The 25,551-nt window shown below is 36.0% G+C and overlaps 1 protein-coding gene across 1 annotated transcript in view; it reads left to right on the top strand.

The window, feature by feature from the left end:
- Positions 1 to 25,551, top strand: part of SFMBT2 (Scm like with four mbt domains 2) — a 393,890-nt gene that overhangs the window by 279,943 nt on the left and 88,396 nt on the right. The window contains exons 13-14 of the mRNA XM_053716427.1: positions 8,570 to 8,683; positions 23,153 to 23,198. Of these exons, the coding sequence (XP_053572402.1) occupies positions 8,570 to 8,683; positions 23,153 to 23,198 (160 nt within the window). The remainder of the gene's footprint in view (positions 1 to 8,569; positions 8,684 to 23,152; positions 23,199 to 25,551) is intronic.

Below are 25,551 nucleotides of genomic sequence, written 5' to 3'. Positions count from 1 at the left end.
ATATCCTTTGTGGAAAAGGATACTTAGGTAGGCTCACTAGCTGTTAATTAGTGGCTGCACATATATCCCTTATGTTATTGGTTCACATAAATCTCCCAGTAGTGCATTGCTGATTCTTCAACAAAAGTTACAAAGAGAATAAAGCAAATTAGATAATAGTAGTAAATTAAAAAGCTGTTTAAAATTATGAAAGAAAAATGTTGAGTTTCATGTCCCTTTAATGTTTTTTAAAAATTAATGTGACACCACAAATTTATTTTCTATATGGCTAAGACACCCCAAGGATGCATTAACAATATTATAAAACAGAAGTTAAATGCATAGATATTCTCTTGAACCAGGTGCTCTGTCAAGATGGTTCAGAGCAGGGAAGGTCTGTGATGCTCAGCTATGTGCATATGCTTCAGCTAATTGGCTGTTCAGAAGCACCAACACAATTATACAACTGAGCGGACTTTAACCATAGCTCCAGACTGGGGGGTTTATGAAGTGTTATTGAGGCTTTGAGGCAGGGCCTTATGTGGTATTCTATGACTGTAAGAGTGGCCTCCTAGGTGCACTATGGGCAGGTTTGAGCATGACATGGGCTGGATTGCAGAACAATGTGTGGAGTTGGGGCAAGTGTTGGGCAGAGCCTTAGCAGTTCCTTGTTTCACTTTAGAAACTGGCACATTTGCCCTAAAGAGAAAGCAACAGAATGGATAAAAACGGCAGAGCTCTCAAACTCTGACAATCCTGCAATATGCATGCTGCCATGGGCGTCCATAAGAGGGTGCAATATGCCCCCTGGATTTTCCTCCCCACCTGCAGTAAAAACTGCAGGAAAAAAAGACAATTGAATGTCTGGTTTTTTTTATTATTAACTTGAATTTAGCTCTGTTTTAGAGGAAGAAGCACAGTATTCTGGGAGTTACATGGCATTCTGGAATTTATAGTTCACTATTTCACTCTCAGTATTGTAATTCTGCAGTTCTGGACGCTAATTCCCAGCATGCATTGTACAATAGTGGGGAGTGAGCTTCCTGAAAAGCAGAAAGTTTTGCATGAGGATACACCCCTCCTCCATACTGTGTGTATATGTGTCTCCCAGACACTAGGGGAGGCAACTGGGTGTATTGTCTGACCCTTTACACAGGTTTATATATTTATGTGTATGCTCAGACCCTCTGCACAAGTGGTTGTTGGGGGGGGGGGGAGGAGTGCACTGTGCTAGTGATCTTAAGCTCTGCATCATGATTTCCATGCTATATATATATTTTTCCACTCCCACCACCTTTTTAACAGCAGCAAAGTATTAATAGCAATCTGCTCTGAGTTAACACTTTATGTGCCCAGTCCTCCTACTCACACACTGGAATGATTTGTTAAAGGTTTTGCCAATAGCACAAATAGAGAAATGTACATTTTCATATCTTAGGTAATGTTCTGTTTGCAGTTTTAGGCGTTATATGCTAACTTACATTGATTCTTTTGTGCTTAAAGGGACATGAAACCCAAAGATTTTCTTTCATTATTCAGATAGAGAATACAATCTTAAAAAACTTGCTAATTTATTTGTATTATATAATTTGTTTCATTCTCTTGGTATCATTTGTTGAAGGAGCAGCAATGCACTACTGGTTTCTAGCTGAACACATGGGTGAGCCAATGACAATCGGTATATATATGCAGCCACCAATCAGCAGCTAGAACCTAGATTCTTTGCTGCTCCTGAGCTTACCTAGATAAACCTTTCAGCAAAGGATAACAAGAGATGGAAGCCAATTAAATAATAGAAGTAAATTGGAAAGTTGTTTAAAATTGTATTCTCTATCCAAATCACGAAAGAAACATTTTGGGTTTCATGTCCCTTTAATTTTGATTGTTTTTTCTTTTTTATAACTGTATAATGCAGCAAATTAAATAAGCAAAACACTAAGGGCCATTTTTTCTCCATTGACTTATATGGGGGAATACGGGAACGCGCACTCAATATTCTAAGTTCGAATTTTTGAGCCAGTCGGGTTAACACTAGGGTGAAAACAGTTTACTTTCAACTTGTAATACAAGCACAACCGGACTAGCGCAAAAATCTTAATTCTAGTGGAGTTAACGCTTTAGCGGAATGTACTTGTAATGTAGCCCTAAATAAATTAATAAATACAACTATATGCTCCTTCTATATTCATTTATAAGGAGTCTGGGTACATATATTTATTTTATATTTATTTTATTACCCCCCACAAAAAAAGTTTAAAGGGACAGTCTAGTCCAAACTTTCATTATTCAGATAGGGCATGCAATTTTTAACAACTTTCCAATTTTGCTTTGTTTTCTTGTTATTCTTAGTTGAAAGCTAAACCTAGGAGGTTCATATGCTAATTTCTTAGACCTTGAAGGCTGCCTCTTATCTGATTGCATTTTTCACCACTAGAGGGTGTTTGTTCACACACGTGGAGTTACCTAGGAGTCAGCACTAATTGGCTAAAATGCTAGTCTGTCAAAAGAACTGAAATAAGGGGGCAGTTTGCAGAGGCTTAGATACAAGATAATCACAGAAAAAATATATTTAATATAACAGTGTTGGTTATGCAAAACTAGGGAATGGGTAATAAAGGGATTATCTATCTTTTAAAACAATACAAATTCTGTTAGTGTATTAGTAAACTAGTAAGATTTTTTTCAACCACTGATTTTATATAGATAGATAATTGTCTGGGCACATTTACATTTCTAAGTTTGCCCCCCCCGGCAACATATCTGCGGATGCTCGTGCATGCGGAATTACACACCAGCATTTGGGCAATAATAAAATGCTATTCTAATGTATCAGCGCATTATATTATTGCATTATTTTATTTCACAATCATAGGAATCAGAAAATATTTGGCTCACGCTCAAACTCTACTGTACGTGCAATTATTAAATGGCAACTAATAATAACCAGCAAAAAATAACGTGGACATTCTATTAGTTGGCTGCATTTAGGATCTTACATTGTTAGTGTTTGCAGTTCATTATTCTTTAGATTTATGCTTATATACTGCTGAGCATGTGAACAAGCTTAGCTCTTAATTGTAGACTTTCTTATAAAGTAATTATCTTTGCAGTAAATAATCAGACTGCAATATGCTGTAATTATCACATAGCTTATACCATATGTCTCTGTTGTTAAATATAATGATTAATAATAAAAATATCCATAAATTAAACTTTACTTAATTATAGTCAACATAGTGGTGATTAATTAGTTCAACATAAAATTTGTTACCATAGTTTTACTGGGTTTTTTTTAATCATGTTATTTGTTAGCACTCAGTCATAGCTTCGAATAGTTTAAATGTAAATCTGTTAAAAGAGCAGAACTTAAAGGGACACTGTAATTATTGCGCATTTGAAACAATAGTATCTAAGTTGATTTCTTTGTATGAAAAATGGGATGTTAAAAACGTTATTTATACATCGGAAATGTTTCATTGCACCGTGAAAGCCCTGCATGCAAATACATTGCTCTAAAAGCTTGTATACTTTCATTTTGTGAGAAAAAAAAATATGTTTTCTTACCTCCTTTACTGTGGCATTCCACAGATAGGGCTCCTCAAAAATACTGGTCATTGTGTCGGTGTCTGTCGCCCCCCCCAAAAGTTATAGCTTAGCCCTCACTCTTGATCCCATCATGCATAGTTTTTTAGAACTGAGCAGTTATTTTGCTCTTTGGCTGCCAGTAACATACAAATAAATAATTTGACCTCCTTGGCTGAAAGTAACACATAAATAAGTGATTTGATCCCCTTGACTGTTCCTCATATCTTTCTGCCCACATTTCAAAAGTGTTGAAACATACAATGTTTTTTTACATTTAACTAACATTCAAGGGCTTTAAAAAACTAAACATTTAAAGGGATACTAAATAAAAAAAAATATTTCATGATTCAGACAGAGCATGCAATTTTAAGCAATTTTCTAATTTACTCCTATTAGCAATTTTTCTTCATTCCCTTGCTAACTTTATTTAAAAAGCAGGAATATAAATCTTAGGAGCTGGCCCATTTTTGGTTCAGACCTGGGTTACGCTTGCTTATTGGTTGGCTGAATGTAGTCACCAATAAACAAGTGCTATCCAGGGTGTTGAACCTTAAATGGGCTGGCTCCAAAGCTTTACATTCCTGCTTTTTAAATAAAGATAGCAAGAGAATGAAGAAAAATTGCTAATAGGAGTAAATTAGAAAGTTGCTTAAAATTGCTGCTGTATCTGAATCATGAAAGCAAAACATTTGGTAGTATCCCTTTAAGTGTTCAGTATTTTGTGAAGATTTTACTGCACAGCCTGCTAAAATCCTGGACTCTCTGGTTTAACACTGGACACCTGGCAAACCTATCCACAGAATGTACTGCAGTCTCTCTTGGGGGAATGGAAACATTACAATTTTAAAGGGACATGAACCCCAATATTTTCTTTCTTGATTCAGATAGAGAATTTTTTTTTAAAAAAAGTTTCCAATTTACTTATTTCAAAATTGATTTGTTCTCTTGATATTCTTTGTTTAAGAGCTCTAGATAGGCAGCATGCGCATATCTGGAGCAATACATAACAGGAAATAGCGCTGCCATCTAGTGTTCTTGCTAATGTATAACATTGTTGCAAAACTGCTGCCATATAGTGCTGCAAACACGTGCACACTCCTGAGCTTACCTTACTGCTTTTCAACAAAGGGTAAGAATAAACAAAGACAATGTGATAATAGAAGTAGATTGGAAAGTTGTTTTAAATTTTATTCTGGGTTTTATGTCCCTTTAAATTACAGGTAAAGTAGATTAAACTAATTATAAAGTGCATTGCTAAAAAAAAATATATGCACAATTAAATATTTCAGGGGAAACACATTTTGAGATTACTGTCCATTTAAGTAAAATATATTTACATTTATTTTTACCTTGTGCATCCATATAAGTTGTTTACTTTGTACTAATACTAACTTCCTACCGACACTAGCTGGCTCATAAGTGATTCCTGTTATTTTTCATTGGCTGATAAGAACGTCCTGCTTATTGGCTGATTGCCACTTCCTACTGACACTAGCTGGCTCATAAGTGATTCATGTTATTTTTCATTGGCTGATAAGAACGTCCTGCTTATTGGCTGATTGCCAGTGCCACTTCCTACTGACACTAGCTGGCTCATAAGTGATTCCTGTTATTTTTCATTGGCTGATAAGAACTTCCTGCTTATTGGCTGATTGCCACTTCCTACTGACACTAGCTGGCTCATAAGTGATTCCTGTTATTTTTCATTGGCTGATAAGAACATCCTGCTTATTGGCTGATTGCCAGTGCCACTTCCTACTGACACTAGCTGGCTCATAAGTCATTCCTGTTATTTTTCATTGGCTGATAAGAACTCCCTGCTTATTGGCTGATTGCCACTTCCTACTGACACTAGCTGGCTCATAAGTGATTCCTGTTATTTTTCATTGGCTGATAAGAACGTCCTGCTTATTGGCTGATTGCCACTTCCTACTGACACTAGCTGGCTCATAAGTGATTCCTGTTATTTTTCATTGGCTGATAAGAACATCCTGCTTATTGGCTGATTACCAGTGCCACTTCCTACTGACACTAGCTGGCTCATAAGTCATTCCTGTTATTTTTCATTGGCTGATAAGAACTCCCTGCTTATTGGCTGATTGCCACTTCCTTCCTACTGACACTAGCTGGCTCTTAAAGGGACAGTCAACACTTACTTTAACATGTTTTTATATTGAAAATAACAAAACGGAGGTCCGCCTACACTATACCCCTCCTGCCTTGCCGCCTTGCTTCTGTCCTAATCAGCGGCGCTAACTACTCTAATACCCAGTAAATATGGATGCCGGACTCCCCCCACCATTACGTAGCTGCCTTCTTCTTCAACTGATAAGCAAATCAGAATCCAGGCATCGGACAGAAATTGCAAGCGCGTGCAATTTCAGTCCGAGGACTGGATTCTGATTTGCTTATCAGTTGAAGAAGAAGGCAGCTACGTAATGGTGGGGGGAGTCCGGCATCCATATTTACCGGGTATTAGAGTAGTTAGCGCCGCTGATTAGGACAGAAGCAAGGCGGCAAGGCAGGAGGGGTATAGTGTAGGCGGACCTCCGTTTTGTTATTTTCAATATAAAAACATGTTAAAGTAAGTGTTGACTGTCCCTTTAAGTGATTCCTGTTATTTTTCATTGGCTGATAAGAACTCCCTGCTTATTGGCTGATTGCCACTTCCTACTGACACTAGCTGGCTCATAAGTGATTCCTGTTATTTTTCATTGGCTGATAAGAACTCCCTGCTTATTGACTGATTGCCACTTCCTACTGACACTAGCTGGCTCATAATTGATTCCTGTTATTTTTCATTGGCTGATAAGAACGTCCTGCTTATTGGCTGATTGCCACTTCCTACTGGCACTAGCTTGCTCATAAGTGATTCCTGTTATTTTTCATTGGCTGATAAGAACTTCCTGCTTATTGGCTGATAGGCACTCATGATAGTGCTCATTTAGCATTATTAGACAAGGTAGATATAATACTGGAATATTAGTTTTAATTTACATTACATATTATTTACAGTAAATGTCAACAGGTTTAAATGTCACTCTTTCATATGGATGGCAGACCATATTCTAGTATATTTTTCCTTTAATGAAAATATTCTAAAAATTCCTATTTTTTTATTTAAATGGTTTTGTTCACACTTTAAGTGTACAATTTTCTATTTTCTATTTATCCACATAGCTCCCAGAGGAGGATGTAGTTGCACAATTCATGGCAGCCATAGGCTTAATCTCAGATGTTCAGTCCTCTACTGAACATTCGGGTAACTGTGTATATTAAACTGGGCTAATAAACCACCACAAAACTTTATTCATTTAGCTCAATAAACAAGAGAGGAAGCTGTGGTTTTAGTTTATTGAAAATGAAACAATGTTCTAGCGAAGGTCAGAACAGGAAGGAGAGCGGTTTAGAAAAGCCTGACTTAGTGGTTATTTATCATATATATATATATAAAGAAAATTTTATGTTTTTAAATCTTTTTTTTTCCTTTTATTTTTATGGGGATGTAGAATATATTATACTATAAAACACACATACTTAAACGCCTCTTGCTTTGGTATAAAATCTGTGCATTCTCCCACAAGCTAATTTACATCTGTAAATGAGATCAGAAACATGGCTTGCATTATGCTTTTAAAAAGTTTATACCTAAACTGCGTTTTAATTGCAAAAATTGTGCCAAAAAATGACAGTGATTAGAGAATGATTTTAAAACATGCCTTCAGCAATGGAGTGTTTAATTGTTGTTCTAAGTTATGAGTTAATGAAATGTTCCTTTAAATGGGATAAGAGGTATTTAATTAATACAAGCAGGAATATAGAGTTAGACATTTTTAGAACCACCCCTAATGGAAGAATTATATATTGGGCTTAGCAGATCTTCTTTGTTTAAGGATCATCACCACGTCCAGGGGGCAATTTTTTAATTTCTTTCTAAAGATAATAGTTTGCTAAAAACGATAGCTTAAAAATTATAACCAGCTTGAAATAATATTAATGAACATTAATGGACCATTAAACATAGAATTGCATAATCAACAAATCCATAATAAAAAGATGATCTAATGTGCTCCACTCTGACGAGATTATCTAAAAAGTCTCCTCAGTACTACAAGGTTCGTCAAACAATTTTTTAACAGCAAATTTTAGCTTGAGAGCTGTTAAAGGGACAGTCTATACTATAAAGGCACTTGCATCAGATTCTTAGTTATCACGTTATCAGCATCTTCTGAATTAGCTCAGAATGACATTCGTTTCCACCCTGTAGGAGCTGCAGACACGATTCCACCCTGTAAGTCGTACGCTGTTACTAATGAGACCACAACTAACTAAGGAGCTGCTGCCACTGTCAGAAAATATAAATTTAAATACTCCGGAAGTATACTTGCTTATAGACATTCAGTCTCTTTAATTTGTTCTCTTCACTTCCTGTTCAGGTCTGCAATGTCACTTAGAGCACAATGCGCATGCACGAAATGCTGTGCACGAGCGTGAATCATTGTGTGTTACTTGCAGTCCCCAGTCACTTACACAAACCCTGGGAGATAGTGACGTCACATATAGGAGGGATCAGAAGGCCAAAACTTCCAAACATCATTGTTTTTGCCTGCATGGGAAAAAAAAACATGTTCCTGGGGATATGTTTAGACTGTGTGGTCACTGGGAAAGAATTAAAATAATGTAAGAATCTTTATAGTGCAGACTGTCCCTTTAATCTCATTATGCAAGGTTCTGAATGAAAATGAGAGACAGCTTTAAGCCAATGACTAAATACATATAAATACTGTGAACTCCTGCACATGCTCAGTATTAGATAATGCCTAAGAAAGTATGCAGATTAAAATATTGTGCACATTTTAATAATGGAAGTGAAATGGAAAACTTTTTTTTTAAATTGCTGCTATCTCTGAATCATGGAAGTTTAATTTAACTTTGACTTTATTGTCAAAAAGAATAGAATTGCTGACTTTTTTCCCAAAGTATAATCTTTTCAAAATTATTTCAGGGTCTCAGAAATCCATTCCAGAATACATTGTTGATGTGGAATCTATGAATATTTTCCCTGTGGGCTGGTGCGAAGCAAATTCATATCCACTCAGCACACCACAAAAGGCAGTTGGTAAGTATGTGCACCTTTAGCACAAATTATACTTTAAATTAAATGTACTATCATACATAACAATTACACATATATTAAAATACACTGGTCTGCTAAAGGATAATACATTCTTTGAGCATGTTATTATTTTCAATACAGGCTGAAGTGCTTAGTGCATGTAAACAGTGCTTCAGAGAGCACATTGGAAATTGATAAATAAATAGCTCTGGGGATACAGCCTCTTATTGGTTGAATTGCTACTGTCCTCTTTTAATAAAAAAAAGAACAAACTATAGGTGCCAGATTTCATGCATGGAAACATAATATTTTTAAAAAATATATTAGAGTATTTAGTATGATATATTATTATTATTACTATTATTAGTATTATTATGATTATTATTATCATTATCATCATTATTGTATTCTTATTATTATTATCATCATCATCATCATCAATAGATATTTTTGTAATATTATCTCAGCACTTCACAGACTGGGCAGTATCACATATCTCTTTCATTAAGATTCAAATCGGTCATACAATTTATTTATCTCTTGAGATATATATATATATACAGTATATGTGTGTGAACTCAAAATGAAAATAAATTATTTAGTACTATTAAACCATGGAAACTGGCCAATCTTCTACATTCTTAACATAATAGCATTTAAAAAATATATATAATTCTCCCATTAGTTGCATCAGTGCTAAGTAGGTTTATGCCAATTGCACATTAGAGTTATGAGGCCTTAACCCCTTCAGCATGGAGGCAACTATCCAAGTTTAGAATGTAAACAAAAGTGGAGACAGGAAATCACATGGTCGTCACTGTGATCACATGACTCCAAATGGTGCAGCTTGGCTCCTGGAGGAATGCCTGTGTTGCTTGGCACATCCCCAGTTGGATCCACCGGAGTTTCTTTAAAGGGACATGAAAGCCAATTTTTTTTCTTTCGTGATTTAAAAAGAGCATGTCATTTTAAACAACTTTCTAATTTACTTCTATTATCGAATTTGCTTCATTCTCTTGATATCACTTGCTGAAAAGCATATCTAGATATGCTCAGTAGCTGCTGATTGGTTGCTGCACCTAGAGGCCTTGTGTGATTGGCTCACACATGTGCATTGCTATTTCTTCAACAAAGGATATCTAAAGAATTGAGCACATTAGATAATAGAAGTAAATTGGAAAGTTGTTTAACCCCTTAATGACCACAGCACTTTTCCATTTTCTGTCCGTTTGGGACCAAGGCTATTTTAAATTTTTGCGGTGTTTGTGTTTAGCTGTAATTTTCTTCTTACTCATTTACTGTACCCACACATATTATATACCGTTTTTCTCGCCATTAAATGGACTTTCTAAAGCTACCATTATTTTCATCATATCTTATAATTTACTATAAAAAAAAAAATGATAAAATATGAGGAAAAATGGAAAAAAAAACACACTTTTTCTAACTTTGACCCCCAAAATCTGTTACATATCTAAAACCACCAAAAAACACCCATGCTAAATAGTTTCTAAATTTTGTCCTGAGTTTAGAAATACCCAATGTTTACATGTTCTTTGCTTTTTTTGCAAGTTATAGGGCCATAAATACAAGTAGCACTTTGCTATTTCCAAACCATTTTTTTCCAAAATTAGCGCTAGTTACATTAGAACACTAATATCTTTCAGGAATCCCTGAATAGCCATTGACATGTATATATTTTTTTTAGTAGACATCCCAAAGTATTGATCTAGGCCAATTTTGGTATATTTCATACCACCATTTCACCGCCAAATGCGATCAAATACAAAAAATTGTTCACTTTTTCACAAATTTTTTCACAAACTTTCGGTTTCTCACTGAAATTATTTACAAACAACTTGTGCAATTATGACATAAATGGTTGTAAATTCTTCTCTGGGATCCCCTTTGTTCAGAAATAGCAGACATATATGGCTTTGGCGTTGCTTTTTGGTAATTAGAAGGCCGCTAAATGCCACTGCGCACCACAAGTGTATTATGCCCAGCAGTTAAGGGGTTAATTAGGGAGCTTTTAGGGAGCTTGTAGGGTTAATTTTAGCTTTAGTGTAGTGTAGTAGACAACCCCAAGTATTGATCTAGGCACATTTTGGTATATTTCATGCCACCATTTCACCGTCAAATGCGATCAAATTAAAAAAAACGTAAAATTTTTCACAATTTTAGGTTTCTCTCTGAAATCATTTACAAACAGCTTGTGCAATTATGGCACAAATGGTTGCAAATGCTTGTCTGGGATCCCCTTTGTTCAGAAATAGCAGACATATATGACTTTGGTGTTGCTTTCTGGTAATTAGAAGGCCGCTAAATCCTGCCGCGCATCACACGTGTATTATGGCTAGCAGTGAAGGGGTTAATTAGGGAGTTTGTAGGGAGCTTGCAGGGTTAATTTTAGCTTTAGTGTAGAGATCAGCCTCCCACCTGACACATCCCACCCCCTGATCCCTCCCAAACAGCTCCCTTCCCTCCCCCACCCCACAATTGTCCCCACCATCTTAAGTACTGGCAGAAAGTCTGCCAGTACTTAAATAAAAGGGTTTTTTTTTTAAAAAAAAAATAAAAATATTTTTTTAGCATATTTACATATGCCACTGTGTAGGATCCCCCCCCCTTAGCCCCCAACCTCCCTGATCCCCCCCAAAACCGCTCTCTAACCCTCCCCTCTGCCTTATTGGGGGCCATCTTGGGTACCCAGTTTGCAATAAAAAGTGCTTTTTTTTTTTTCTGTTGTGTAGCTTCCCCCCCCACACAGACAAACCCCCACCACCTTGCTGATGTTTTTTTTTTTTTTTTTACATTTTTGACATTTTTTTTAACATTTTTTATTTCAGCATTTTCTGTAGTGTAGCGGTTCCCACCCACTACCTCCCCGTGCACGCACCCGCCTCCACCCTCCCATGCACGCGTGTGCGCCCGTGTGCGCCCCCAGCCACCCCCGCCCCCCTTCACATCACCAGGGCCATCGATGGCCGCCACCCGCCTCCCAGTCCGGCTCCCACCCACCAACGCAGTAAGTCACCGATCTCCGGTGCAGAGAGGGCCACAGAGTGGCTCTCTCTGCACCGGATGGCTTAAAAAGGTTATTGCAGGATTCCTCCATATCGAGGCATCACTGCAATAACCGGAAAGCATCTGGAAGCGAGCAGGATCGCTTCCAGCTGCTTTCCACACTGAGGCGTTAACTGCCTTTTTTCTGAGGACGTACCCTGCACGTCCTCAGTCGTTAAGGGGTTAAAATTGCATGCCCTATCTAAATCATGAAAGTTTAATTATGACTAGACTGTCCCTTTAAGTTGGGAGAAGGCTGCCACAACAGTTAGGTTGTTCTATAAAGAAATATCTCAAAAGTCTTATGATTCTTATTAACATTGACTGTTACTTTTATGGTTTAAGATGAATAAGTTAAACCTTTTTACAACATGAATTGGTAAATACAGGTTTCTTCTTTATTGTATGTCTATTTTTTATGCTGCAGTTGCAGCAGTTATAGGCTGATATAATAATTACCAGTGTTCATGTGAAATAGCTGGTGCTAGCAGTTACTAGGGTTGGGCGAATGTGCTGAAGTGCAAATCTAGAACCAATAGTCCTGTGGATATTTGTTTTGGACAATCGAATGTTGATAAGAATGAAAATCCATTAAAATTTGGTTATTGAATATTATTTTCAAAGGTTACTTTCGTTGTTGTATATTCATAATTTATTGAATATCCACATTCGCAGTTTAAAATGTAACATTTGGGGCGCGATCCGATATAGATCGCAGTTTGCGGCACAAGCGAGGGAACCGGCGTCGCCCGCAGTTTCAGCTCGCAACTCGAGCTATCCCATATAAGTCGCCGTCAGATGCTAACGTGCCGTAAGTCTGACAAACCAGCGATGTCCAGAAATCTGCGTAAGTACAAATTTCTGGCGTCGCCAGTGACTTGCGCCACGTTAGAAACTGCCGGCGCCTATAAAACCTGACTAAAGTCTAAAACACCCGCACTGTCTAACACGCCTCCCTAACATAGCCCGACAAGTCTAACACGCCTCCCTAACATAGCCCGCACTGTCTAACCCTCTATCCGCTATCCCCCCTCACTATCCTAACAATAAAAAAGCTATTAACCCCTAAACCGCCGCTCCCGTACCCCGCCGCAACCAAATAAAGTTATTAACCCCTAAACCGCCGCTCCCGTACCCCGCCGCCAGCTATATTATATCTATAACCCCCTAAAGTGAGCCCCTAACACCGCCGCCATCTATATTAAAATGATTAACCCCTAATGTAAGCCCCTTACACCGCCGCCATCTCTATTAAAATGATTAACCCCTAATTTAATCTACCTACCCCGCCGCCAGCTATATTATCTATATTAACCCTAAGTATATTATAGTTAATATAGGTATTACATTATATATATTAACTATATTAACCCTAATTATATTAGGGTTAATATAGTTACTATAGTATTTATATTAACTATATTAACTCTATCTAACCCTAACACCCCTAACTAAATTTATATTAAATTAATCTAATTCATTTATAAACTAAAATATTCCTATTTAAATCTAAATACTTACCTATAAAATAAACCCTAAGATAGCTACAATATAATTAATAATTACATTGTAGCTATGTTAGGGTTAATATTTATTTTACAGGTAAATTGTTAATTATTTTAACTAGGTATAATAGATATTAAATAGTTATTAACTATTTAATATCTACCTAGTTAAAATAATTACCCAATTACCTGTAAAATAAATCCTAACCTAAGTTACAAATACACCTACACTATCAATAAATTAAATAAACTACAAACATCTATCTAAAAATACAATTAAATTAACTAAACTAAATTACAAAAAAAAACAAACACTAAATTACAAAAAATAAAAAAAAAGATTACAAGATTTTTAAGCTAATTACACCTATTCTAAGCCCCCTAATAAAATAATAAACCCCCAAAATAAAAAAAATTCCCTGCCCTATTCTAAATTAAACAAATTTCAAAGCTCTTTACCTTACCAGCCCTTAAAAGGGCCTTTTGTGGGGCATGCCCCAAAGAATTCAGCTCTTTTGCATACAACAAATACAATTCCCCCCCCCCCCATTACAACCCACCACCCACATACCCCTATTCTAAAACCACCCAAACCCCCCTTAAAAAAGCCTAACACTACCCCCCTGAAGATCTCCCTACCTTGTCTTCACCACACCGGGCCGAACTCCTGATCCGATCCGGGCGATGTCTTCCTCCAAGACGTCGCCGGAGGAAGAATTCTTCTTTGCCGCTTGGAGGAAGACATCGCCGGAGGAAGAATTCTTCTTTGCCGCTTGGAGGAAGACATCGCCCGGATCGGATCAGGAGTTCGGCCCGGTGTGGTGAAGACAAGGTAGGGAGATCTTCAGGGGGGTAGTGTTAGGCTTTTTTAAGGGGGGTTTGGGTGGTTTTAGAATAGGGGTATGTGGGTGGTGGGTTGTAATGGGGGGGGGGGGAATTGTATTTGTTGTATGCAAAAGAGCTGAATTATTTGGGGCATGCCCCACAAAAGGCCCTTTTAAGGGCTGGTAAGGTAAAGAGCTTTGAAATTTGTTTAATTTAGAATAGGGCAGGGAATTTTTTTTATTTTGGGGGTTTATTATTTTATTAGGGGGCTTAGAATAGGTGTAATTAGCTTAAAAATCTTGTAATCTTTTTTTTATTTTTTGTAATTTAGTGTTTGTTTTTTTTTGTAATTTAGTTTAGTTAATTTAATTGTATTTTTAGATAGATGTTTGTAGTTTATTTAATTTATTGATAGTGTAGGTGTATTTGTAACTTAGGTTAGGATTTATTTTACAGGTAATTGGGTAATTATTTTAACTAGGTAGATATTAAATAGTTAATAACTATTTAATATCTATTATACCTAGTTAAAATAATTAACAATTTACCTGTAAAATAAATATTAACCCTAACATAGCTACAATGTAATTATTAATTATATTGTAGCTATCTTAGGGTTTATTTTATAGGTAAGTATTTAGATTTAAATAGGAATATTTTAGTTTATAAATGAATTAGATTAATTTAATATAAATTTAGTTAGGGGTGTTAGGGCTAGATAGAGTTAATATAGTTAATATAAATACTATAGTAACTATATTAACCCTAATATAATTAGGGTTAATATAGTTAATATATATAATGTAATACCTATATTAACTATAATATACTTAGGGTTAATATAGATAATATAGCTGGCGGCGGGGTAGGTAGATTAAATTAGGGGTTAATCATTTTAATAGAGATGGCAGCGGTGTAAGGGGCTTACATTAGGGGTTAATAATATTAATATAGCTGGCGGCGGTATAGGGGGATTAGATTAGGGGTTAATAATTTTTATATAGGTGGCGGCGGTGTAAGGGGTCAGATTAGGGGATAGATAAGGTAGATGGCGGCGGTTTTAGGGGCTCACAGTAGGGGGTTAGTTTATGTAGATGGCGGCGGGGTCCGGGAGCGGAGGTTTAGGGGTTAATAACTTTATTAGGGATTTCGGGGGGGGGGGGGGCGGGATTGCGGTTGACAGGGAGATAGACATTGCGCATGCGTTAGGTGTTAGGTTTATTTTAGCAGATCGCGGTTGACAGGGAGATAGACATTGCGCATGCGTTAGGTGTTAGGTTTATTTTAGCAGCCAGTTTAGGAAGTTACGGGTCTCCAATAGTCAGCGTAAGGCTTCTTACGGCTGCTTTTTGTGGCGAGGTGAAAATGGAGTAAGTTTTCTCCATTTTCGCCACGTAAGTCCTTACGCTGCATATTGGATACCAAACTGCGCGGGTTTGGTATACCTGCCTATGGCCCAAAAAACTACGGGCGACGGCAGAAATATACGCGCGTAACTTCTAGGTTACGCCGTATATAGGATACCAAACCCGCGCAAATATTGGCGTCGCCGGCTTTTGCGGGCGACGATTTTTATCGGATCGACCCCTTGATTTAATAAATACTATAAAGCAGTTCAGTAGTTCATGTGGTAGGGAATTTAGTAAAATGATACATAATAGATACAAATATATTGATTTTAAATTTTCTAATTTGAATATTACTTTTAAAGACAGCATTAGAAATACTATTACAAATATATTAATTAAAATTTTTCTAATTTAAATATTGCATAATTAAATTCAAATTATGCAATATTTAAATTAGAAAAATTTGAATCGGATATTACATTTAAAGATAGCATAAGAAATACTATTACATTAAACAAATGTTAGAATCTTGTATAAACATTCAAAATTTACAACAAACAAACAAATGTGTGTAAAACATCCCTAGCAGTTACTTAAAGGGACAGTATACTATAACATAGTTTTTCCCTTAATGTGTTTCCAATTACTTTTTTTTTACCAGCTGCAGAATATAAAATGTATGAGATTTGCTTTTTTAAAGCTTATTTGTGTATATGAATTAGCTGATTTTGTGTTTTGCAGCCACACAGTGGCGGCTGGTGACTTTTGAAGATGGGGGAGCACTACCCCCGCCCCTCAGATGGCTCCACCCATTTTTATGTGTGTGTGTGTGTGTGTATATATATATATATACATACATACACACACTCTGCCAGTTATCTATATCAGATGGTGTTGCTCATGTTTGTGCATGTGTATAATGCTTACAATTTAATAGCATATATACAATATATATATATATATATATATATAGCATACATACATATATATAGTATATCTATATACAGCATCTATATATCTATATACAGCATCTATATATCTATATATAGCATCTATATATCTATATATAGCATATATGATATATATATATATATATATATATATATATATATATACAGGTAGCCCTCAGTTTACGCCGGGGTTAGGTTCCAGAAGGAATGGTTGTAAATCGAAATCGTTGTAAATTGAAACCCAGTTTATAATGTAAGTCAATGGGAAGTGAGGGAGATATGTTCCAGGCCACTTTCAAAATTGTCATAAGTAACACCTAATACTTTATTTTTAAAGCTTTGAAATGAAGACTTTAAATGCTAAACAGCATTATAAACCTAATAAAATAATCACACAACACAGAATATATAATTAAATTAAGTTAAATGAACAAAAACATTTGCTAAACATTATAAACCTAAAAAAATAATCACACAACACAGACTTCACTTGCATTTTTCTGCAAACAGTTCTTTCTATGCATGCCAATCTGGACTGATTTATAGACAGGAAGATCTTGTTCCTTTGAAATCTGCTCGATAGCTCAGGTCTGGTTAAACTGATTAATTTCAGCTTGCTTGGCTTTGCTGCAACACAAGCGGACAGCTCCACCTACTGGCTATTTTAATAAATGCACTGCTTCTCAATGCTTTTCAATAGCAGTCACATGACTGGAAAAAAAGGTTGTTATTCTGAAACGGTGTAAATTGAACCGTTGTAAAACGAGGGCCACCTGTATATGTGTGTATATATATATATATATATATATATATATATATATATATATATATATATATATATATATATATATATATATAATCAGCATAATTGAAAAATTTCCCTTAAAGGAATACTAACTTTTGCTGACCTTAAGCAAAACGCACTCAACATTAAACATTGCAATTTTAAAATAAATGAAAGGTACCTTTTCATTTTGAAAAACGAAGCTCCCTTTAGCATAAAAATAAACTTTTATTTTCTGTCAATGACGTCGTTATCCAGCCCTCAAATATGGGCCGTCTAAGCAATAACATACTTGCTAATCGTATGGCCAGTATTAGCATTTAATTTAAATACATTTTCGTCACTCAGCGCATGCGCAATTGTTTTCTATTAGTCTCGCATGCGCATATTGGCACAGAAGCCGACATCGCTGACAACAGACAGAAAATAACGCATGCGCACATTAAAATTCAATCTATCCAATGACGTTGCGTGAAATTGCGCATGCACATTGTGTCCGGTAGTCGCCATCTTCCAACTGGAGTTGTCCTCCAGGATTGGAATACAACTACGGACTATAAATCAGTGGGTTTGGAAAACAATTAAAAAAGTGATATATTGAAAACGAATAAGATTTCAAATAGGATGTACATTGAAATTTTTTTATTTAACGGTATACTATTGTTACAACACGAGAGTATATTTGACTACAGTTGCCCTTTAACTATTTCATGACTAAAGCACAAGCCCTATAGCAGCAATTCTGCAACATATGAGACATCATTTGCTAAACAACAAGTAACTCATCTTACAGGGTTCATATTAACCCTTTAAGGACACAGCTTTCTGTTTGCTCAATTGTTTTATGACGGAAAAATTCTGTCATATGTCCTTAAGAGGTTAATAGAAATTTCCCTTAATTTAATACTATTTACATATATATGTGTTTTATAGATATGTGAGCAATACGAGATAATTAGCTCCACAAGAGTAGTTGGTCATGGTTAGAGAGATGCCATTGCCTAGAGTCTCTGAGAAAGTAATATAATATGCTAGCGTGAGAGAGCGCGCCTGGTATCTCGTATTCTCGTAATGCGCGCGCCACTCTCGGATCTGCTATGTATCATTCTCACCTGTCTGGTGTCACAATGAAAGCAGCTGACTACGCGCAACAGTAAACAACTGACTCCTCTCCTCAACGGCTAAGTCCTCAATGAGACTTTTGCGCCATTGAGGGGGAGGAGCCTCGTGGGGGCCGTCACGTGGACGCAACAGCGTATCACAGTGAGGCTAGTAAGGCAGTGGGAGGAGGCATAGGCAGAGCAAAGGCTGAAGTCAAACACCGCACACTTCAGCCTGTGCGATTAAGGCTCTGTGGCAGGGTCTGAGAGGAGCTACGCCTGCACAGTGAAGTATAGATCACTGTGCAGGATAGGGGCTCTCTCTATTCGCACGTGCGATAGTTAAGTGTGTCCTGACTCCTGTGTGTGCACAGCAGCCTGCGTGCCTGGGCTGGGAGGAGGAGACGGAGTGAGACTAGATGAGAAGCGTGACGTCAGGCAGAGCCAAAATACTGTCTGCTGCTATGCTGTTGTGTCCGTCCGGTCCTAGCTCTTTCCTGCCTCCCTAATACAGTACACAGACACAGTAAATAATACAGTACACTCAGAGAGAGACATAGTAGGCTGCGGGGGGCAGTACTGTTGCTGGGGGATAATAATAAAATATTAATTTTTCAGATAGGATCATAGGAGGCTATTTGAAAAATTATATTTTATTAAACATTTTTTTTATTTTTTTTGGCTACTTTTTTTTTGTCTGGCTCAATTTTTTTCCTCTTGCCCCCTGGCTCGGGGTTCATGTGCGAATGTGCACAAACTGAGGAGCCTCCACTGCAGCCACAACCTAATAAAATGGGTTGAGCTTGTAGGTATAAGCAGATCTCATTACTTTATCACATTGTGTACATATACATACTTCTTTATCTTATATCTGTCCATAAACCAATCACCAATACTTGGAGAGAAAATTAACATTTTATTACCTTATCTCTTCTATAACCCACTGGGAGTGTAATTTCTTCTACTGGCTGTATTAACACAGCTTATCTATAGCTTTGCCTTGAGGCCAAAAACTTTCAGAATGGGTGGGGAACCCATAGGACAAATCAACTATTTCAAATGCCAATATAAGGGTAATAGAAATAATTGTAAACAATTTAATACACTCCAGCAGGTAAAGTGGATCATTGGGAACAAATTAAAGGGGAGACATTTTTTGATTAAACTGTCACTTTAGTTACTTAAAGGACCAATAAATACAGTAGATTTGCATGATCCAAAAATGCATGATAAAAAGACAATGCAAAAGCACTTAGTCTGAACTTCAGATGAGTAGTAGATTTTTTTCTGACAAATTTTGAAGCAATGTCTATTTCCACTCCCCCCGTATCATGTGACAGCCATCAGCCAATCACAAATGCAAATACTTATATTCTGTTAATTCTTTCACATGCTGAGTAGGAGCTGGTGACTCAAAAAGTGTAAATATAAAAAGACTGTGCACATTTTGCTAATGGAAGTAAATTGGAAATTGGTTAAAAAATTGCTGCTCTATCTGAATCATGAAATATTAATTTTGACTTGAGTGCCCCTTTAATTGTAGTGATTGAACACTTTTCAAATTAATATGAAACTGTTAAAGGGATATTTTAGTTTTAAATAAAATGATTTTGCTAGATATTTGTATTAGCAAAAATTATTCTAGTAAAAGCTGTCACTTTGCATGGGCACACGGAGCATACCTAGATATTCTTAAAAGTATTTTTATATACAGATACAGAACATTTTTACAATTGTGAATTAAACCACAATGGGGTCCAATTGCTATATTTGACAATATAATATTACCAAGATACTTTACTATCACAAAATATAAAATAATAGTTTACTATTACACAATATAAAATGCGTGATCTGTGTCAACATGTATTTAAAGGGGTATTCTAATGTGAAAATGATATGTTCTATTGCGTTAAAGTACAGTATGGTAGGTTTGCATTATTGACCGTAGATTACTATAGACATAATGCTGTAAATCTGTCTTCTGACGAGATTTTCTAAAATGTCTTGTTAATTGATATGTGCATTCAGAGGTTTCGGCTACCTTCAAATGCGAAAAAAAAGGTGATGTCTCTACCGTTCGTCTATTTTCAGACACCAAATTTATTCTTGTTAAACTGCAACACACGAGGATTTGTATTTGCACAGATCTTAGTGTGTTGCAGTTTCACAAGAATAAATTTGTCTCCAAAAATATCTGAATGCCTATAACTACTTGTTAGTACAAAGAGGTTAGATTGGCTATTTTAAGTTTGAGAGCTGTTTATCTTGTTATACAGAGTTTAAGACGTGAAGGATTGACACATACATTGTAATATAGTTAAGAGGCATGTGTATAGAAACCAGCTAGCTCCCAGTAGTGCTAAATTGCACATTAGAGTTATGAGGCCTTAGCCCCTTCAGCACGGAGGCAACTGTTCAAGTAAACAAAAGTGGAGACAGGAAGTCACATGATCGTCACTGTGATCACATGACTCTAAACACTTCTGGGGACTGTCTGCATTGCTTGGAACGTCCCCAGTTGGATCCACCGGAGCTTCTTTAAAGGGACACTAACCCCAATTTTTTTCTTTCATGACTCAGATAGAGCAGCAATTTTAAACAACTTTCTTATTTACTCCTATTATCAATTTTTATTTGTTCTCTTTCTATACAGAGTTTGGGATGTGAAGGATAGACACATACATTGTAATATAGTTAAAAAAGGCATATGTGTATAGCTACCAAACCACAAGCTAGCTCCCAGTAGTGAATTGCTGCTTCTGAGTCTACCCAGGTATGGTTTTCAACAAATTATACCAAAAGAGCAAAGTAAATAAGATAAGAGAAGGTAACTGATAAGTCTGTAAAAGTGTCTGACCCATGTTGTTTGCCATAACACAAAAATATCTACTGTAATATTTTTCAAGTTATACAAATTACAGAAAGAAGTGAATTGTTTTCCCTCCGGCATTTGATATTGAGCCATTCAACTAAGTTAATGTAATAAAAAAAGGGAAATGAAACTCAAAAATGTTACAATTTTTAAAAAGTTTCCAATTTACTTATTTTATCAAATTTGCTTCATTCTAATGATATTCTGTGTTGAGGAGATACCTAGGTAGGCAGCTGAAGCCCGGCATGGCAGGAAATAGTGCTGCCCTCTAGTGCTAATGGATAACAGTCTAGTTTCAAATGGATAACATTCTTGCAAAACTGCTGCTCCAGAATTTGGCCTGTTTCTAAGCATTTGTGCCTGCTTTTCAACACAAGATACCGAGAGAAAAAGGAAAATTGATAATAGAATTAAATTAGAAAGTTGTTTAAAATAGTATGTTCTATCTGAATCTTGAAAGAAACAAATGTGGGTTTTATATCCCTTAAAGCAGATTTTCAAATATGGTTCTTGTGCACAAATGTAAATGACAGCGCATTATGGTTAATTGAGGCATTCCCACTATCTCCTGCAGAGGGCAGCGATGCACCCAGACAGCTTATGCTTATGCAACCTGTCAAAGCATAGGATTCAAGCTGCTAGGAGCTTGACACTGTTGTATGCGCTCATTGTACCCATAGTTTAGCTTTCATTGTACCCATAGGTTTAGCTTTCAACTAAGAATACCAAGAGAACAAAGCAAAATTGGTGATTAAAGTAAATTGGAAAATTACATTCTCTATCTGAATAATGAAAGTTTATTTTGGACTAGACTGTCCCTTTAAAACACACACACCAGTGTTCCCTCTAAGGTTAGATTTTGTGAGCGGCCCAGCAGTGAAACAGTTAATAAGGTAGCCATACTTTGCTGTCTGCATTGTGTAGCGTTTGCTAACTACAGGGTGTGGTTCACTAATTAACTGTTTCACTGCTGGCCACTCACAAAAAAAGTCAAAATTAATTGCAGTTTTAGAGACTTTTCAATTTACCTCTTTTATTAAATGTATTTCATTGTGTTGCTATCATTTGTTGAAAAGTATACCTAGGTTGTCCCAAGAGCAGCAGTTCACAACTGGGAGCTAGCTGGTTATTAGTGGCTACACACATATGCCTTTTTATAATTGGCTCACCAGCTGTGATCATTTAGCTCCCAGTAGTGAATTGCTGGCATTAACTACATTTTAACCCCAGTTATATAGAAGCAATAAAACAAATAATTCTGTAACATATTAGAGAGTTTTCTTTTTTAACTTGTATTTCCCTTTAAAGGGACAGTCAACACAAAAATTGTTATTGTTTTAAAAGATAGATAACGCCTTTACTACGCATTCCCCAGCTTTGCACAACCAACATAGTTATATTAATATACTTTATAACCTTTAAACCTCTACATTTCTGTCTGTTTCTAAGCCACTACAGGCAGCCCCATGATCAAATATTTTTTTATTAGTTTTTCACAACAGGTGAGTGCTAGTTCATGTGAGCCGTATGGATAACATTGTGATCACACCCGTGGGTTCTAACAACACAGCACTAATTGGTTAAAATGAAAGTCAGTAGATAATAAATAAAATGTTATGTGATCAGGGGGCTGTCAGAAGATGCTTAGATACAAGGTAATCACAGAGATAAAAAGTGTATTAGTATATTGTGTTGGTTATGCAAAACTGGGGAATGGGTAATAAAGGGATTATCTATCTTTTTAAACAATAAAACATTTTGAGTTTACTGTCCCTTTAAATCAGTGCACAAACCATGATAACACAGATTTTACAGTTATGGTTAACCCAAAACAAAAACCTCCTATATACTCATTAATAGATTATATCACTGTAAATGTGCGGAGCTATCTCAGAACATACATTTTCGATGCACCATTGTAATAGGGTAAAATATTTAAAAATTATTCCGGAACATTTTTTTTAAGAATCACATATTAAATCAATCGTTAACCCATAATTGTGTTTATAACTTTTCAGCAGTGAAAAAGAAGAGGAAAATTGCAGTTGTTCAACCTGAGAAACAGTACGTGAGTTCCTCATCAATATTTTTAATGTCTTTTAAAACTGGTAGGGATGGCATGCCAGGGGTTAATTATTATAGAATATTTATATCTTTATATGTGTTATTTTTCTCTTATAATTATGTAACTAGTTAAAAAAAAAGTTTTGTTTTTTATTCACACATTTTGCTTGCTGTTTAATTTCTGTAATGTCCGTATGAAAGGGATAATAAAGGGATAGTCTAGTCAAAATTATACTTTCGTGATTCAGATAGAACATGCAATTTTAAGCAACTTTCTAGTTTACTCCTTTTATCATTTTTTCTTTGTTCTCTTGGTATCTTTATTTGAAAAAGCAGGATTGTAAGCTTACAAGCCCATCTTTGGTTCAGCACCCGCTGATTGGTGTCTAAATGTAGCCACCAACCAGCAAGTGTTACCCAGGTGCTGAACCAAAAAAGGGCCAGCTCCTAAGATTACATTCTTGCTTTTTTCAAATAAAGATAGCAAGAGAACAAAGAAAAATGGATAATAGAAGTAAATTAGAACGTTCATTAAAATTGCATGATCTATCTGAATCATGAAAGTTTAATTTTGACTAGACTATCCCTTTAAACAGTATGACTGTAATATAAAATGTTTAATTATGTGTAGCTGGAAAAAAATGCTGTATACATTCATTATTTATTTTGTCCCCCTTTCCTGTATTTTAACTCTGAAAATGATTGTTTTTCTAAATTCCACTGAGCTTCTATAACATAATGGGCAACATTTATTAGGAACATATATTAAATAACAATAAAAGGGGCTGTTAAAAGAATGCGGTTTTAGAATTGTTAAAGAAATTATCCAACAGTGTTTCCATACAGCCTTGTTTGCACAGTTTCTTTTATTGCCTGTTTTAGATCTGTACCACATTTTCCTCAGCAGGAAAGATAGATGAAACTTAAAGTGAAGGTAAAGTCGATCGGTATGGGAAATATCACTGTAAGTCGTTTAAAAAATAAACCCCACTTTCATTCATGATTTTTTTTTTAAATGATAAAATAAAACTTTTATTCAGGATATTCGATACGATTTTAACATACCCCTTCTCCTCCTGACGCCAGTATACTCATTTTTTATTGGTGACGTTAACTCATTTGCCCAATTGATTTTCTGGCCGTTAGGCGGCCAACTCCCCACACAAAACGCCCCTTCTATCCACTGCGCCTGGGCTTCATTTAGCGTCTTAGCCATTGTATATAGAGGTGCATTACGCATGCGCACCACTCCTCATTTCATTAGTGAGCTTGGATGCCTACGTAGAGAGCGGGTGGGACCGCTCTCTACGTCACAAAACAGAAATAACTAGGAAATAGAAAAGGGGCGGAGGAACGGAGCAGTAAGGATCTCAAAGTAAAATTAAAAATAAAAATATTTAGGAATCATTTAAAAAAAACAAAAAACGTATCGGCGTTGTTATATATATCGTAATAAAGTTAACTACCTATTCCACACTGCCCCATTTTACCTTCACTTTAAGTAGAAACATGGCAGCACTCACTACATTATAGAAACTAAGGTACTTGATTAAAATTAAACCATTACACTTATATCTTCAACATTTATACAACTAATATAACTGTAAAACAATTATCAACATATTTTTCTAAGGCTAATCTTTGAATACATTATTATGCCTAGCATGCACTGTTATATATCCCTTTAACCATTCATGTGCATTTGTTGTAGAAGACATCGTACAGTGGTTTTGATTTTTAAATGCTATCTTTTATAGTGACATATTTCTGGGGCAGCTCATTGGTTGTACTTTTATAAACTCATATTTTGGCACATGAGGAATTTTATGTTTAGCAACCATTCCTGCTGATTAGCATATACAGTGCTATGAATAATAGACAATGTAAATGCAAATGTTCGTTGCTATTAACAATATTAGTCTGATGCATCAGTTCACTCTAAGGGCTATATTTATCTAGCCCTTTTCTCTACTTTGATTGCAAGTTCGCCCAAGCGAACCTGCAATCACGATTAATCAAGCAGCACTCATCAGACCTTTTAGGTGGAGAATTTAATTCTCCTTGGTCTCTTCCGACCAGGGAGACTGACAGCGAGGTTGCGCGCAAGTGCAAACTGCAAAGGTGCACTCATGTGCAATGGTTAATGTGGGCAGTGGATTGCTGTCCGCCAGAGGAGAAGCTGGGCGGACAATGGTGAATCTATCCGCCCCTGTCCGACAATGTCTAATAAATTGAGCCCTTACAAATTCAATCTAATGATTTGTCATTAACAAGACATCCTGATGCCAAAATTATATACTCTAATTAATTTCAATGTGTAATGTCTGCATTACATACCCTATAGGTGGTTAAA

The sequence above is a fragment of the Bombina bombina genome, chromosome 6 (genome assembly GCF_027579735.1).
Source record: "Bombina bombina isolate aBomBom1 chromosome 6, aBomBom1.pri, whole genome shotgun sequence".
Taxonomy (NCBI): Eukaryota; Metazoa; Chordata; class Amphibia; order Anura; family Bombinatoridae; genus Bombina; species Bombina bombina.
This window is presented reverse-complemented; position numbering and strand designations above follow the sequence as displayed.